We start from the raw sequence: 17,795 nt of genomic DNA, 5'->3' as shown, positions 1-17,795 counted from the left end.
TAATAATAGCATTGGCATATGTTTGGAATTGTTCGCCAGATTACTGCGAATTACAATATTGTATTTAATGTATTGCAATATTTTAAAATATTTTAAATATATATGAAATATTTTAAAATATTATATATATTTTAAAATATTATATTTAAAATATTATAAATACTTATAATAACTATACGATATAAATATACGAATATTTTAAAATACACTAATAATATTAAAAGAAAAAAAAAGTGTTTTCTTTCTTGCGCTCCAACCGCGCCTTGGATCTTGCCAATTTTTAATTTTTTAATTAATGTTACTATTTGATTTAATTTTCTATTTTAAGATGTATTTCTCTCCTTTTTCCTCTTGATTTTTTAATAGTAAAAAAATACTGATTTATAAAAACGTTAGAAATTATATTGTAAGCAAATTTGTAGGTACTTCAAACTAGGTAGACTGTACTCATTTTGCTATAATTAGAATATTCAACGAGAGAGAAGTCGATAAAGAAAACGAAACTCTTTCGACAGTTGGGCTATTGTACTAACATAATTGCGAATTTCGCAAACTTGTATAGAAAATCATTTGTACATTCTTTTCATAGAGTTAACATAGCTAAATGTGTACAAATTACATGTTACCTAGAATCAAGGATGATCGAAAGAATAGATGTTACATCGATATAAATGCCATGTGTGCGGATATTGCGAGTATTTGAGCGTGCGTATTTACATATGCAGTCTATAATGCTTCATTGCACAGAGGTAATATTATATTTTTCATAATCTCGATGCATTATATTTGAGTCAAGTGTGTGTAATATATACTTTCTTCACTTTACAGGGAAGAATTCTTACTATAATGTATTTAATTTATTGATATATATCGAGAGAATAGCGGAAATCGCACGACGAGCAAGTCGCAGTAATTCCAAAATTGTACATATGTATTCAGGATTTTATATTTATTATTGCATTACACAATATGATACATATTATATTATATTGTGGCGCGAATAGGAATTTTTTTATATGAATTTTTTTCTTTCTCTTATAAATTACATATACATATATTGCATATATTATATTATGTGTACATTGGATTTATTTTTGGAAACATTTTAGTATATTATGTTTTTATTTTTATGTAAAACGAAAATATATCAAAAGTAATATTATTAATTTTTGTTATTATTATTATTAATTTTTTCCCCGAAAAAAATTAACAGAGATATTTATTTTATTTAAACATATATACATATATATATATTTTTTTTTTTACAGTAATCTAGCTTTGGTATGTTAATAATGAGTGGATTATCGAAATATATTTATTATATTGTGTAATTCAAAAATAAAAAAAAAAAAGATTTGAAGCTGGCCTTCTACGTAAGCTGAGATTCAACTTTATGTCGATTTTGATGAGTAACTCGCAAGGAATATGTCAAACGGAATGTCATTGCCATAATACTATCCATGACATACAGTTGCATCTTGCTCGATTATTCTTACGCCATTTTTATTCCTCAAGAACAAAGCGAAATGCAACTTCTATTTGTATCGTATTGATATCGAAAGGTATATTGGCAATTTTATTTGAATACAATTTATTCGAGGCACGTCTTTATTATCATGTACGAATATATTTTTAATAATTAAAATTGTGTTTTACAAATTATATATTTATTATTTAATTATTATTATTATTATTATTTAAATTCTACATTTTTATGTAGAATTTAAATAATAATAATTACGAGTATAATAATAGTAATTACGATTTAAAATTGTGTTTTACAAATTATATATTTATTATTTAATTATTATTATTATTATTTAAATTCTACATTTTTATGTACTTTACGTATTCAAATATTAGCGTTTTTAAAAGTAACATCGGTAAGTGAACAAGTCTTCTGTCAACTATGTAATAATGGCATTAACAATTATTAGCAGCATGTGTAACAATGATTTCTAATCGAGTATTTTTATTAAAGTCATGTTATTTATATATATATATATATATATATATATATATATATATATATTATGACGCATAAATTTATGTTATCATTATTATCGAACATTTCATACATCATAATATATAAAAAAAAATATTATATGCCCAACTTGTAAATATGCGAGCGAAAAAAAATATATATATATATTATATATTCGATTATAATTTTATTAATTTATGTTATTGACAAGGTTTAACGAGAAACCGATTATAATATAAATTGTTGTTTTGCAATAAAGGGATTATTGTATTTTCGCACTGAAAAAATCGGTGAGATGCAATTATTATTTTGTCACGTCTAGAAATATATCTTTCGTCTTACGTTTATTTCTTGAATTATTTTAATCGCTGCTTCGCATATTTCATCATTAAGCAATCTTGCATTAATCATCATATGTGTATACATATATCGAAGCAATATAAATAACGTGATGCATCAGAGCGATATTTTTTCGGATTAATTATTAATTCGTAACGATGAATATTGTAATGATTTTTGTGCCTCCTGGGTTTCCTCATATGATTAACATCATTATAACACATATAGATATAATAAAAAAAAATCAGAAAAAGAAACAATTGTTGCGACAAGCTTTCAACTAATGTAGTGCATGTACAGACTATTGTATTGTATTCTGATGAACACAAATACACATGAAAAAAAAAGTTTCCTTAGATAAGTGCGCCACACTTTATTCTTCTCACACTTGTATCAATTTAATGGGTTTTGATAATATTGGATCCATGTGTGTTGTACAAGCATTTCATCATCTATAAAACAATAGTAATACATTCTATAAAACAATAGTAAATAACAATTATACAGGGTGTTCCAGATCACCCATTTAAAAACTAGAGAAGTGGTTATTTCAAAAAAGTAAAATCATTTTCTTTATAAATCGGGTGCGCTACATCGAATGATGATATTCTCAACTTCTGATTCCAGCCGGAAATAGGCGATTTAGACCGGAAGTGCATTTTTTTAAACGGAACCCCCTATTTTTCATTGCATATTCTTGTAGCTTACCTCGAGAGCTTTCCAAAATACTGTAATAAAGTGTTTTTTCATTGAGTACTTTTCGAGTTATGAGGCTTGAAATCATTTCTTAATTTTACATAAATCATAAAATATCTTCTAAAATATTCATTTTTCGATTATTTTACTTTCATACTTTTATGTATAAAATAATGAGAGGAATCAATTGGTGTAAAAAAAACATATAGTTGTTTCTAAGAAAAAATATGTAATTTGCAATTAACAATTTCATATTTTTTCTTAGAAATAACTGTATGTTTTCTTTACACCAATTGATTCCTCTTAATTATTTTGTACATAAAGTATTAAGTTAAAATAATCGAAAAATGAATATTTTACTAGATATTTTATGGTTTATGCAAAATTAAGAAATGATTTCATGCCTCACAACTCGAAAAGTACTCAATGAAAAAACACTTTATTATAGTGTTTTGGAAAGTTCTCGAGGTAAGCTACAAGAATATGCAACGAACAATAGGTGGTTCCATTTAAAAAAATGCACTTCCGGTCTGAAATCAGCTATTTCCGGCCGGAATCAAAAATTGAAAATTCCATTCGATAGAGCGCACTCGATTTATAAAGAAAATGTTTTTACTTTTTTGAAATAATCACTTCTCTAGTTTTTAAACGATACGGGTGGTCTGAAACACCCTGTATATAGAGTGAGGAAAAAGTATGGAAATCTCTAAATTTTCCGACAACTATGCATTTTAGAAACAAATGTTTGAGACAAAAGTTGTAGGGTTTCAAGTAATACATTACATAGCAACATCAGCTTGCAGAGCTTACATAGCAACATGACCTTGAAGAGTGTTATCAAAGTCACATGAAGATCATCTTCAATTTCTTAAATGTAAACCCCCATTTCTCATCGTATATTCTTATAGCTTACTTCGAGAGCTTTTCAAAACACTATAATAAAGTGTTTTTTCATTCAGTACTTTTCGAGCTGTGAGGCTTGAAATAATTTCTTAATTTTACATAAATCATAAAATATATATCTAGCAAGATATTCATTTTTCTTATCTTATCTTAATACTTTTATGTACAAAATAATGAGAGGAATCAATTGGTGTAAAGAAAACGTAAAGTTGTTTTTAAGAAAAAATATGAAATTGTTAATTGCAAATTACATATTTTTTCTTAAAAACAACTGTATGTTTTCTTTACACCAATTGATTCCTCTCATTATTTTGTACATAAAAGTATGTAGGTAAGATCATCGAAAAATGAATATTTTACAAAATATTTTATAGTTTATGTAAAATTAAGAAATGACTTCAAGCCTCATAATTCGAAAAATACTTAATGGAAAAATAATTTATTATAGTGTTTTGGAAAGTTCTCGAGATAAGTTACAAGAATATGTAATAAAAAATAAGGGTTCCATTTAAAAAAAATGCACTTCCGGTCTGAATCGCCTATTTCCGGCCGGAACCAGAAATTGAAAATATCACCATTCGATGGAGTGCACTCGATTTATAAAGAAAATATTTTTAGTTTTTTGAAATAACCACTTCTCTAGTTTTTAAATGGGTGATAAAGGTGGTCTAAAACACCCTGTATAAGCTTGGTGTTCGCTAGGAGATTACTTATGAATGTAAGATGCGGGTGAGAGGCCGAAATAAATAGAACCTTTTTATTTTTACGAATAAGTTTGTACATTTTGTGTCAACAATTAAGAGTTTACATAGATTATTATTATTGATTTTTTTTATTTTCCGTCATATAGAAAAAAATTGCTAACTGATTATCATCGTTACATAATGCGGCCTACGCGAACATCGCGGGCCTTATTTTCTTCTTCGCTTATGTGGTAACACAGAGGTACTAGCATATACTACGTGTAGATTAAATATAGGGTTCTTGATTATTTCTTAAAAAATAGTTCACCTCTCTCTCTCTCTCTCTCTCTATCGTGTTTCTTTTTTAATTATTATATCTAGAACTTTGCGTATCGTTATTCTTAATTGTTAAATTATTTTCGAGTTCACACAGAAGTACTTTAGCTCGGAACATCACACACTGTACAACATGTACGGAGATTAAAAAAAAAAAAAAGAAAAAAAAAAGAACGAGCTAATGAGACATTGTATTGTACGAGCTAATGAGACAGTGTACAATGTACACACTGTACAATATATATGGAGGGAAAAAAATGAGCTAATATAAGACGATCATTCTTCGAACGTAAAAAAGGATCTCTCTCTCTCCTACAGTTGAACAAATTTATGAAAAATTATTCACTTCTGTTTTGTTCGCAAGATTATTTCTGCTCAAATATCCGCTTCCGATCGACATAATAAAAGGCTTTGCGTTACACATACAGATGTCTGGCCGCACTTACTTTCTTCCTAAATCGTTTAATGCTCCATTCACCGATTGTTAATCTATATGTGTGAATATGAACAGTCGATTCACGCTTTTATATTCTCAGGATGGACGTTGATAAACATTGTTTATAAATATATAAATGATATTTATATATCATATTTATATAAAAATATATCGTCCACATACACAAGATGCAGTTGAGATAGAAATTAATCAAGTGTTCGCTCTTTGTATTCTCAAGAGGATGTTGAAGGAAATTAAATTGTATCTTAGTAGAGGAAGTACGTAGGGTAACAAATGCACTATCGATAGCTGTTGGATGAAGCCAATGAATAAAATTAGATTTTCGTATAAGATTTCATTTTCGTCATTAAAAAAAAAAAAGAGCATATAACCATACTTATACATGTAGATAAAAATCGTATTGAAGAAAAGTATTATCGTGTAAGAGGATACAATACAAACATCTGGAGTTACTTAATAAAACGAAGTTAATTATCGTAGCAAGAGAGATCTTGTTCCGTGTGTCGTCTTGTGCAATGAAAGATCTGCATGTATAAAATGTGTGTTAAAGAATAATTTATTTGTGCCACAATATATCTTCTTTTTCTCATACATTGTCGGTGATTTATAGAAAGATAAAGGTATACAATATATATATATATATATTTTTTTTTCCCTTGCATTATTTTTCTCTCTGTTTCTAAAAGGGCACTATATAAAGATTCACTATTAGCGAATTTGGTTGGATGCAGCACTTGGCGTGTAAAGATTAAAAAGCTTGTCATACACCAATTTGTTCAGGTGTAGAAACATGAGGACTGATGAAACGTCTAATATCTTATGAACTCTGAAATATTGACGACAGAATGCGCCAACTTTCGTGTGGGAAAGCATTCATAATAACGTACTGGGTACATACATGCGTGTCTCATGTCGATTCGTGTATAACAATCTCCAATATTCACTAGTGTCCATTGAACCAAATTCGCTGCATATATATTTAGTGTATAAATAGATCGATAATTTGTTTTTTGCACGATTCCTTTTTACTTTAGATCTGTACATATTTACAAGACCTTCTTGAGGATAATTGTCATTTTTTCTTTCTCTCTTCATCGACTTTTAATGCTACTTCCATATAGTTTGTACCCATACGTAGTACTCTTCCTCTTTCTCCTACTCCTCTTTTTACGATTCCTTGAGAAAGATACGATAAAAAGTTGTCTCTCTTTCTTATCGCGAACGTTACATTATCGTTTTAATGCACTTAGATTATTAGACCTGTGTTTCCGGTGAGGATCTTCCAAAGTATACTCGCTATGTTATAATTTCTTTCAAAATAATTTCTCACACGTGAGAAAGTTTTCTTCATAATAGTGATATTTTTGTGCACGAGGGATGAAAGAATTTTTAGCAAAAGCGCAGTATGTCCAATATTATATCAATGTGTAACGTAATTCTATATACAGGGTGAGGACAAAATATGGAAACCTTTAAATTTTTCGAAAACTATGCATTTTAGAAACAAATGTTTCAGACGAAAGTTGTACGGTTTCAAGTAACGCATTATGTGGCAATATCAGTATGACCTTGAACAACACCGTCAAGGTCACATAAAAATCAGTTCGAATTTTTTAAATGGAACCCCCTATTTTTTATTACACATTCTTATAACTTGTTTCAAGAGCTTTCCAAAACACTATATTAAAGTGTTTTTTCGTTGAGTATTTTTGTAATAAAATATTCATTTTTTTATTATCTCACCTTCATACTTTTATGTATAAGATAATGTGAATAATCAATTGTAAAGAAAAAACATAGTTTTGAAGAAAAAATATTTTATTGTTTATAGTTTATGTAAAATTAAGAAATTATTTCGAGCCTTATAACTTGAAAAGTACTCACTGAAAAAATATTTTATTATAGTGTTTTGGAAAGCTCTTGAAACAAGCTACAAGAATATATAATAAAAAGTAGGAGGTTCCATTTAAAAAATTCAAAGTGATTTTTATGTGACCTTGACGGTGCTATTCAAGGTTATACTCATATTGCTACATAATGCATTACTTGAAACTTTACAACTTTTGTCTGAAACATTTGTTTCTAAAATGCATAGTTTTCGAAAAATTGAGGGATTCCCATACTTTTTCTTCACCCTGTATGAGTTTATATCGCATAAAAAAATTTAAACACTCGTCAATATCGTGATGTGTATGTATATGTGTATGTATATGTGTATATATGTGTATATATATATATAATATATATATATATATATATATATATATATATATATATATATATAATCGTGACGTCAATTCTTTTATCTATTTATGTGAATGAGACTTGCGTAATGATTGCAGTATTTTGTGAGCGGACAATTCAAGATTTTGTTATTGTTGCGAATAGCTATATCCTGCTCCTATACTGGCAGAAGTCGGTGCAACCATTTCACTTGTAATCTCCTGCAAATATACGTACGTATTTGTAAAATGTATATTATTACAAAAAAAAAAAACACTATCAGTTATGACTAAATATTACTTAGAATTGAAACTTTCAGTATTTACGAGAAACAGCATTCTATAAGTTTATACCTTACATTCAGTTTCCATTCTCGGTAAGATTTTACGATGGTGGATTATTGTTTGCTTACAGCTTGGCTGCCAGCCGCAGTGGTTTGACCACTCTGTTGTTGCTGGCCCCAATACTGGTTGTTGTAATACTGCTGATTCCAGTTGTTCCAATTACCATTGCCGTATCCCTGTTGATTGTATCCCGCTTGGCTGTATGAACTTTGACCGTATCCTTTCCAACCGCCTGCCCATTGTTGCTGACCCCAACTACTTGGTTGATTCCAATTACCCTGGGTTTGACTACTCGACCAATTGTCCTGTTGACCCCAACTGGATTGCTGTGATCCTTGATAACTTCCGCTGAAAAATCAATGCAAGTGTTTTAAAAATGATTCATCAGGCCACTCATTTTGAGAAATGCTCGAGTCATCATATCAACAAATAATAATCGTCATAATTACCTCATAGAACCCCAACCTCCTTGCCTGGGTGCGACGGATCGGTTTCTATCATTTCCTAATCTCCTGTCAACACTGCCGACTCTTCTATCGACTCCTCGTATCATCGCGGGTCCACCTCGGCCTCGTAGTCTCCATGGGGTATGAGGGGGTCCGTAGCCACCAGTGTGCCTCATATATCCACCTCTTTGCGGTCTCTCTCCTCTCCAACCTCCCATATTAGGACCACGCCAAGGTTGATTGCGACCTCTGTCTTGATCTTAAATAGGTATACAAGTAATATAATATCATGTACAGTTTATAATGAGCAATCGTGAATATAATAATATGTACTCACAATTATTTCTTCGATGATCTCGCGTATCTCGACTGTTTCGTGAATCGCGCATTTCTCTGCTACTGACCTCAGTCTTGTCAAGACGAGGTCGTTTTGTCGCTGACGGTTGCTGACTAAATCCAGCCTCCTTACCCTCCTTGTTGTATTTCTCAATGAGCTTCTTGCCCTCCTCCTCGTTAAGTCCGATCCATTCCACTTCATCAAAAATCTCTCCCACCAAAGGTGCAGTGAAATTTGCTATAATAATGACATTTTAATTAAACATTATTTGCAAATAATACATCTATATTGATTTCAGTCAATTATACAGGGTGTTTCAGACCACCGTACCACCCATTTAAAAACTAGAGAAGTGGTTATTTCAAAAAAGTAAAAATATTTTCTTTATAAATCGGATGCGCTCTATTGAATGGTGATATTTTCAATTTCTGGTTCCGGCCGGAAATAGGCGATTCAGACCGGAAGTGCATTTTTTTCAATGGAATTCCCTATTTTTCATTGCATATTCTTGTAGCTTACTTCGAGAGCTTTCCAAAACACTATAATAAATTATTTTTCCATGAAGTACTTTTCGAGTTATGAGGCGTGAAATCATTTCTTAATTTTACATAAACCGTAAAATATTCATTTTTCGATTATCTTACCTTAATACTTTTATGTACAAAATAATGAGAGGAATCAATTGGTGTAAAGAAAACATACAGTTGTTTCTAAGAAAAAATATGAAATTGTTAATTGCAAATTACATATTTTTTCTTAGAAACAACTATGTGTTTTCTTTACACCAATTGATTCTTCTCATTATTTTGTACATAAAAGTATTAAGATAATCGAAAAATGAATATCTTGCTAGATATATATTTTATGGTTTATGTAAAATTAAGAAATAATTTCGAACCTCACAACTCGAAAAGTACTCAATGAAAAAACAACTTTATTATAGTGTTTTGAAAAGCTCTCGAAGTAAGCTATAAGAATATACAATGAGAAATGGGGATTTACATTTAAGAAATTGAAGATGACCTTCATGTGATTTTGATAACACTCTTCAAGATCATACTGATGTTGCTATGTAATGCATTACTTGAAACCCTACAACTTTTGTCTCAAACATTTGTTTTTAAAATGCATAGTTTTCGAAAAATTTAGAGATTTCCATATTTTTTCCTCACTCCATATACAGGGTGTTTCAGATCACTCATATCATTCATTTAAAAACTAGAGAAGTGATTATTTAAAAAAAGTAAAAACATTTTTTTTATATATCAGATGCGCTCTATCGAATGGTGATATTTTCAACTTCTGGTTCCGGCCGGAAATAGGGAATTCAGATCAGAAGTGCATTTTTTTAATGGAATCCCATATTTTTTATTACATATTCTTGTAGCTTACCTCGAGAGCTTTCCAAAACACTATAATAAATTATTTTTCCATGAAGTACTTTTCGAGTTATGAGGCTTGAAATCATTTCTTAATTTTCATAAACCATAAAATATCTTGTAAAATATTCATTTTTCGATTATCTTACCTTGATATTTTTGTGTACAAAATAATGAGAGGAATCAATTGGTGTAAAGAAAACATACAGTTGTTTTTAAGAAAAAATATGTAATTTGCAATTAACAATTTTATATTTTTTCTTAAAAACGTGGTAAGCTACAAGAATATGCAATGAAAAATAGGGGGTTCCATTTAAAAAAATGCACTCCCGGTTTGAATCATCTATTTCCAGCCAGAACCAGAAGTTGAAAATATCACCATTCGATAGAGCACACCCGATTTAAGAAAATGTTTTTTAAAGAAAATGTTTTTACTTTTTTGAAACACCCTATATTTTTAAATACAGTGCCAAGAAATATACCTTTCATCTCTTTAAGATCAGACTCTGAGACATTTCCTTCAATTGCACCATGTGCAGATAAACGTTGATTGTATTCCTCATCCGTTGGTAGGACAACGACCGCTTTCCGCTGATACTCGCAGAATGTTCGTATTTTGCGCCTTTGCACAGAAGAATACACGTTGCTCTTCTGCAACACAAAATGTCCAAAAATCACAAGATATCGTTACAAGAGATATATTTAAATTTACCAGTCTAATTCACAAACATGTACAGTCTTTCATACCTGGTCTAGTATATAATTACGTCTTCTGCCATTTGCCACGTCGATCAGTTGATCGAGCGCACGATTGCACTTATCAATAATAACTTCTCGCCGACAAGTCTTTTCTTGATCTGATAAAGCAATGTCCTAAAAAAAAATAATAAAATATTACAATTGATGATATATTATAAATATAACTTTATAATTATATTTTGCAGATATTCACTCCTGTTTTCTCGATCAAGTTGCGAAGCGCTAAGATATTATACAATTTATCTGGATGCTCGGTCGCGTGCTTCCTCGCCCAGGTGGTCTTTCCCGCCGCAGGCAAGCCACACATCATGATCACCTCGCATTCCGCTTTTACGTCCGGTCTACGCGGACCGGCGATTCTGTCCTTTGATTCTACATTGCCTACTAAAGTGTAATCCGGAATTTGTTCGCACCATCCCTCCTGTTCCTGTCCGAAATTGCAGACGAACGTACAATTTTTGCTGAGAATATGTGGGAACAACGGTCTGTCGCCGAGCTCCTCTTTAGAGATGCTAAACGCGGATCCGAGATCTTTGCCATTCACTGTATAAAATAATTCTACGGTGTTCTCGGGCGTCATGTCGAGGTAGCATCCCACTACGTCGTCCTTGTCGAATCGCGAGCCATAATCCGTGAACTTCTTGTCGGTGCCCTTTTGCCCAGCACTTGTATACGCGTAACTCAGTCTCTCCTCGCCAAGTTGCATGGACGTGAAGGGAACCGACCAACCGATTCTGAGGACGTACTTCTCGTCTTTTGTGACGGAAGATGTAATCTTGGCTTCATAGTATACTTTCCCATTTATAAAACCGTGAGATGCTCTTGCGCCAGCCCATATGTGGCAGAAATCACCATTATGCATAGGTGTGGCGGAGAGAAATCCTTCTTTGTTGATGATCAAATTCAAGTCGGAATCATCTAAAAGCAAAAACACAATATTGTACATACATTTAAATAAGAATCGGTGATCTAAAAACATGTACAGTATTTCTAAAGACTTACACCAAGATAAGATCATGGCTGATTCATCAAAATCTGGTTCATCTTCTCCTTTCTGTGATACAGGAGATGTCTGCTGGGCTTCTGCTGGGCTAGGAGATCTCTTCCTTTTCCTGTCATTGTATTCTTTTTGGTTTGATTCTTCTATATTCATCTTGCTTGCATCGTCTTGCTCTTTTTCAGACATTTCTGTAATCTTTTTTGTAAATATAGATAAGTAAATAATTAAAAAATAGTCATAGATTCTATATTATATTAAATATTATTATATTATATTAAATATATTATATTATATTAATTTAATTACATAATTAATTATAGAATATTTAATTATTATAATAATTATTTAATTATATAATATTATATTAAATATTAAATATATTATATTAAATACATTTATATTATATTAAATATATATTATATTAAATATAGATGCTATAGTAAATGTACAAAAAATAACTACATAAAAAAAATTATAGATTATATACCTGTTCATTTTGTGGAATATTATCCGTTTTCTCATCTACGTCTTCTATATTAACTGAAACATCCATTGTTTCATCTTGTACTGCATAATTGTCATTAATAATCTTTTCTTCATCTTTTAACTCGACATTATTTGTTTTGTCCACCTGATCAGATATCACATGTTGTTGTTCAACTTCTGGAATGTTTACAGTATTCTTAACATTACATGCATCGTCTACATAACACACATTCTCTTTTTCAACCGAGCTTTTATTGTCGATATCCCTTTCGGGAATATCTTGCACTTTATCGGCATCAATATCTTCCTTAACTTCTGCTTTCTCCTCCAGGCTTGTTGTTTCTTGCTGAACTTGGTGAACTTCATCTATACTAGATTGTTTTGCTTCTTGCTCCTCTTGAGGTATAGAAAATTGATCTACACATTCAATTGTACTAGCTTTTTCAGACGATTCTGTCACAGGTACTTGGAGAATATTTGCTTCGTACTTATTACCTTCTAAAACATTAACATGTTTAGCTTCTTCTTCCTGAGATTTTACAGATAATGGCGAATGAATCTTATTCTGAATAATATTTGATGCGTTGTCCTCTTGTTTCTCGTCAGACTTTTCAGGAGACCATTTTGATATTCCTTCGTGTTGTACTACATGTTCCTCAGAAGTAGATTCTGATATTGTCGGCAACGTCTCACACGTTTTCTCAATGTACTGAAGTTTACTCGGAGTAGATTGCTTTGAAGAATTTGGAGTTGTAGCTGTCCTCGATGCGTTTCTTGTAGAAACTTTTGTAGGAGTCACCATGGAGGAACTTCTAGACGCTCTGCTAGGCGTCCTCGGTGGTTGCGAAGATCGTGTGGCTTCCGCAATTGTCTCCTGTGACTCTTTCTCACTTGTATTCTCTGCATACAAAGCTCTCTCCTGATCATCTGTGATAAATGTATAAAAAAATTTCAGAAATTTAAAAATTACACGTTATGCTATATTTGGATATACAGGGTATCGCAGATTTAACGAATCAGCTGTTAACAGCAGATGATTCGGAAACGAAAATTTTAATGCCAAAATGTTGAGGAAGACTTCAAAAATGTTCAAACTACTGACTACTGTCGCATCAAAGACACAACCGCGCTCACTGCAGAATCTTATTTTTTATTTTATATTGATCCCTCTATCGATATTATGTACTCTACTGATCCCTCTATCGATATTATACACTCTATTGATATTATACACTATATTATTGAGTGCAGGAGAACAAAACGCTCCGATTGGTGATCTTTAATCTTTTGTAGCGCCGAAACTACAGCTTCCTCAACATTTTGGTATTAAGATTTCCGTTTCCAAATGACCTCAGGAATCTACCATTAACGACTGATTGGTTAAGTCCGGGACACCCTGTAAAAATAAAAGAATACTTTTCAGTATAATTTCAAGACGCTAATCATACCCCTGTCGGCTATATTTTAGCGTTATAGACATACGCAGGAAGACAATACGCGGTGCAATCATCAGGGAAAAATTTATTACGAGAACGTGCTACCGGTCCATGTTACAAGAGGTAGAATGGTGTGACCGGTCCATGTTACAAGAGATAGAAAACGATACGTAAACGTGATAGGACCGAGGGATGGAAGGGCTCCGTAGCTGACAGATGCAACTCACAATCCTGCGTCGTCGTCGTCGTCGTCGCGGTCTCCTCCTTCTCCTCCTCCTCCTCCAGCGCCTTGCGTAGCCGCTCGACGAGCACTGGCTTGTTGCCCTTGGTGTCGAGACCGCGCTCGGCCAGCGCGGCCCGCAGCTCCACCACTTTCAATTTCGACGGATCCATTGTACGCGCGCGAAGTGTCCGGTTAGCCAGGTACGCAGATTCATGCACCCCTGCCGTTGGACGCGTGAGAGAAGATCCTCACGAAAGACCCATATACACGCGCCACCGACCCGCGCTGCGTACACAATATGGCGGCTCGGTCGCAAACACGTCGTTACGAAGCGCGCGGCGCGCCCATTGGCCGGCCGCACGGCGCTGGCGGGGCGACGCCGCCCGCGCGGCCAATCGCGCGCGCCGTCTTATTCGCGAGCGAGCGCGGCGCGCGCGCCCATTGGCCGGCGCTAAGGCGGGACGCGCGCCCATTGGCTGGCCCGCGCGCCGCTCCTGCGAATTTCAAAGAGACGCACGGTGGCTTTTGCGGTTGGCGGATGATTTTCCTTTGGTTTTCGTTGCTTCTTTTTTTTTACGTTCGGCTCGCATTAATTAATTTTGACGTTTTTTTCGCAGGGTTTTTTAAAAATTTTCAGAATATGGAGAGAAAAAGAGGGAAAAATGGGCACTCGCGAGAGGAATTTTTCACGTAGGTTTCCAATTGGTTCGTTGCCTCGCTTGGGTCTTGTTGAGGATCGATGTTCCATGCGCAGTCGATAATTTGGGTAAGGATGTATCGATTTGATTGATTTTTTAAATAATGTAAAATTACACGAGTAAGATATATTTGGTTACAGATTGCGTTCCCCGAGTACATCTGATTATCTCTTTATTCTGTAGTAAAGAGGAGAGATGAGTGCTATTAATATGAACTGGTTAGCTTCAGCGGAAGGAGAATCCCTGGTCCATCATTTCTATGTAAATTCTTCCAAGAAGAGAAGATTCTATGGTACTAGTTATACTTGATAAACTTGATAAAAAATGCACACTTGATCTAAGAATTGCTCTGTTTATTTCAGGTATTTTGGAGAGACCATCGTTACCCACCTCCATCGAGGAGGTCACTTACAAGATCTTTATGATAGGTAGATCCGGCGTGGGAAAGACCTCGGTGGTAGGAAAACTTGCAGGCACTTTGGAATCCAACAATTATACAGAAACCAATGGCATAAGAAAGACAAACGTTTTTTGGCCCGTAAAGATCTGGGATAAAATTGTCCTGATTAAGCTACAATTTTGGGACACGTCAGAAAACAGTATTAAAAAATACAGTCATATTTTGTCGGTATGTAACAAAGCAATAATTTTTTTAAATTATTAAAATTATTATTAAAATAATTATTTATACATATCTAAAATTATTAAAATAATTATTTATACATATTTAAAATTATTAAAATAATTATTTATACATATTTAAAATTATTATTAAAATAATTATTTATGCATATTTAAAATTATTATTAAAATAATTATTTATGCATATTTAAAATTATTATTAAAATAATTATTTATACATATTTAAAATTATTATTAAAATAATTATTTATACATATTTAAAATTATTATTAAAGTAATTATTTATACATATTTAGAATTATTATTAAAATAATTATTTATACATATTTAAAATTATTATTAAAATAATTATTTATACTGATCAAAAAAAGTAATGTAAGATGTGGAAACATTTTTTTTCCCAGGCATGCAAAGACAAAGTTGATGCAATGTGCTCTGTGTTTTCCTTTGATGATGCATCGAGCTTCAATGACATTCCATATCTGATGAATACAATGACTGCGACAAAAGAGAAACCAGCAAATATAGTGATTGGCACAAAGTGATATGCAGCTATGGTTTTATATCGTTTGATTGGTATAAAAGTTTTCAATAATCTTATTCAAACATTTCTTTCAGGTTCAAACCTTGGTCAAGCTGTGTGATAGACGACGCACAAATCAAGGAGTTTGAAGACAAATGGAAAGTTAAAGTCATCAAAATTGATGCCAGTAAATCATCAATAAGATCCGAGATGTTTGATTGCTCTTATCAATTGAACGCTATCTGTAACATTTTATGGAACAGAGATAAAGAGTTTATATCCAAACTGATGGGACAGTCGTGATAACTGCAAATAGACTGGAGACATTTTCCTACGTTTTATGCGAAATAAAAATAATAAGAAGAAACATGTAGATTAGTTGTGCAGATTTCTGCTCAAACCTTAGGTTTTATTTGCCGTGTCCTCAATCACATACATCTGTAAGTTTAAACAGTCAGTTTTAATATCTTTTAGCGGCAATAAATTTTTATTGGTCATCTCTACTGCATCATCTTCAATAATCCATGGAAAATCCTCGCATTTTGGATTCTCGCTTAAAATAATATGTGCAGTTTCATTTGTCTGAATTTCAACAGAGAATGTTGAACCATCAGGGAGAGGTTTCAAGTATGTGTTGCACATTGATAGTTTTAAACAGATTGTCTTCAATGCTTCTTCTGTTTTTAAATAATATGGATCTTTCCTTAAAATGAAAAAGGGATTAATATATAGCTAAAAAAATGAGGTTTCTCGAGAAAACACTTCTCAATTGTTCAACATACTCTGTAAACTCTGCTTGCAGCTTAACGATATCAAAGACAAATTTCTCTATTGCTAGCTTGTTTCCATTGTAAAAAGTAAGATTGATGGTTTTAACACTATTTTCGTCCTCCTTTATTAATTCTTTGACTGAGTTTAATACATTTGACAGGTATTCATTCAATTCTGGATGTTCCGATACGTAAACTGTAATTCCATATATTTTTCTCTTAACGAAAATTTCCTCAGGATAGATCTTTCGGAAAAATAGTATGTGATTGAATGCTACTTCCAGAAATTCCAGGAGAATGTCAATGCCAACTGTAATTAAATTTTTTTTTATATCTTTACAAGATTGCACAAGACAAAACTTGTCCCCTACAAATATTGCAGGTGTATTATTCGAAGCAGAGATATTATGATGGATCACGAAAATGTACCTATCTTGTCCTGAGACATCTTACAATAATGTTGAAGATAACTGTCACATACGTTGCCTCTTCATGAAATTATATTTATGTACATAAAATTATATTTTATTTACATATATAATTATATTTTATTTACATATTTTATAAATTATATTTATGTGTATTTTTCATTCACGTGTGTGACATGAGCCGTGTTTACAAGCAGATCAGGTGTCTCGCGCATGCGCAGTGCGCGCATATACAGGGTGTTTTCGAGTTATAAGGTTTGAAATAATTTCTCAATTTTTACGTAAAAAAAAAATATCTAGTAAAATATTCATTTTTCGATTATCTCACCATAATACTTTTATGTACAAAATAATGAGAGAAATCAATTGATGTAAAGAAAACGCCATAATTGTTTCGAAAAAAAAAAATATAATTGTTAATTGCAAATTACATATTTTTTCTTCGAAACAATTATATGTTTTTTTTTACACCAATTGATTCCTCTCATTATTTTGTACATAAAAGTATTAAGGTAAGATAATCGAAAAATGAATATTTTACTAGATATTTTATGGTTTATGTAAAATTAAGAGATTATTTCTAGCCTCGAAAAGTACTCAGTGAAAAAAATATTTATAGTGTTATATTATAGTGTTTTGAAAAGCTCTCGAAGTAAGCTTTAAGAGCTTTTTTTGGGAAAAGATTGCCCTGACACCCAGTATA

At 32.0% G+C, this 17,795-nt stretch overlaps 3 protein-coding genes across 6 annotated transcripts; 1 reads left to right on the top strand and 2 right to left on the bottom strand.

The window, feature by feature from the left end:
• Nucleotides 1–7,683: 7,683 nt before the first annotated feature.
• Nucleotides 7,684–14,332, bottom strand: LOC105257555 (heterogeneous nuclear ribonucleoprotein U). 4 transcript variants are annotated; one of them, XM_011268258.3, is made up of 11 exons: nt 14,036–14,330; nt 12,868–13,299; nt 12,374–12,789; nt 11,889–12,081; nt 11,080–11,804; nt 10,875–11,000; nt 10,610–10,778; nt 8,749–8,985; nt 8,415–8,670; nt 8,034–8,313; nt 7,690–7,842 (listed from the first exon to the last, which is right to left on the bottom strand). In XM_011268258.3, the coding sequence occupies exons 1-11, from the start codon at nt 14,199–14,201 to the stop codon at nt 7,771–7,773; spliced, it is 3,072 nt and encodes a 1,023-aa protein (XP_011266560.1). In that variant the 5' UTR covers nt 14,202–14,330; the 3' UTR covers nt 7,690–7,770. The 4 variants fall into 4 exon arrangements, with proteins under 4 accessions (XP_011266558.1, XP_011266559.1, XP_011266560.1 ...); XM_011268256.3 differs by having other exon boundaries at nt 7,684–7,842; nt 7,975–8,313; nt 12,374–13,299; XM_011268257.3 differs by having other exon boundaries at nt 7,685–7,842; nt 7,980–8,313; nt 12,374–13,299.
• Nucleotides 14,333–14,554: 222 nt separating this feature from the next.
• Nucleotides 14,555–16,322, top strand: LOC105257559 (REM2- and Rab-like small GTPase 1). The gene is made up of 5 exons (XM_011268262.2): nt 14,555–14,797; nt 14,870–15,021; nt 15,092–15,357; nt 15,776–15,912; nt 15,990–16,322. Exons 2-5 carry the CDS (start codon nt 14,925–14,927, stop codon nt 16,195–16,197), a joined length of 708 nt encoding a protein of 235 aa, XP_011266564.1. The 5' UTR covers nt 14,555–14,797; nt 14,870–14,924; the 3' UTR covers nt 16,198–16,322.
• On the bottom strand, nt 16,008–17,375 carry LOC105257557 (mitotic spindle assembly checkpoint protein MAD2B). The gene is made up of 4 exons (XM_011268261.2): nt 17,094–17,375; nt 16,677–16,974; nt 16,296–16,597; nt 16,008–16,136 (listed from the first exon to the last, which is right to left on the bottom strand). The coding sequence occupies exons 1-3, from the start codon at nt 17,110–17,112 to the stop codon at nt 16,297–16,299; spliced, it is 618 nt and encodes a 205-aa protein (XP_011266563.1). The 5' UTR covers nt 17,113–17,375; the 3' UTR covers nt 16,008–16,136; nt 16,296.
• Between the last annotated feature and the right edge of the window lie 420 nt (nt 17,376–17,795).

This window comes from Camponotus floridanus, unplaced genomic scaffold (genome assembly GCF_003227725.1).
Source record: "Camponotus floridanus strain SB8 unplaced genomic scaffold, Cflo_v7.5 scaffold79, whole genome shotgun sequence".
NCBI classification, from domain to species: Eukaryota; Metazoa; Arthropoda; class Insecta; order Hymenoptera; family Formicidae; genus Camponotus; species Camponotus floridanus.
Note: the sequence above shows the minus strand (reverse complement) of the source record. Positions and strands in the feature narration are given on the sequence as shown.

Excerpts from the sequence above, each read along its gene's own strand:
- LOC105257555 (XM_011268255.3), bottom strand. The coding sequence starts at position 14,201 with ATGGATCCGTCGAAATTGAAAGTGGTGGAGCTGCGGGCCGCGCTGGCC. Across the intron at positions 12,082-12,373 it reads ATATTCCACAAAATGAACAG|ATTACAGAAATGTCTGAAAA; the intron begins GTATATAATCTA and ends TTTACAAAAAAG. Across the intron at positions 10,779-10,874 it reads GTAATTATATACTAGACCAG|AAGAGCAACGTGTATTCTTC; the intron begins GTATGAAAGACT and ends TTTGTGTTGCAG.
- LOC105257559 (XM_011268262.2), top strand. The coding sequence starts at position 14,925 with ATGAGTGCTATTAATATGAACTGGTTAGCTTCAGCGGAAGGAGAATCC. Across the intron at positions 15,358-15,775 it reads AATACAGTCATATTTTGTCG|GCATGCAAAGACAAAGTTGA; the intron begins GTATGTAACAAA and ends TTTTTTTCCCAG. Across the intron at positions 15,913-15,989 it reads AATATAGTGATTGGCACAAA|GTTCAAACCTTGGTCAAGCT; the intron begins GTGATATGCAGC and ends CATTTCTTTCAG.
- LOC105257557 (XM_011268261.2), bottom strand. Across the intron at positions 16,598-16,676 it reads CTGCAAGCAGAGTTTACAGA|GAAAGATCCATATTATTTAA; the intron begins GTATGTTGAACA and ends TTTCATTTTAAG.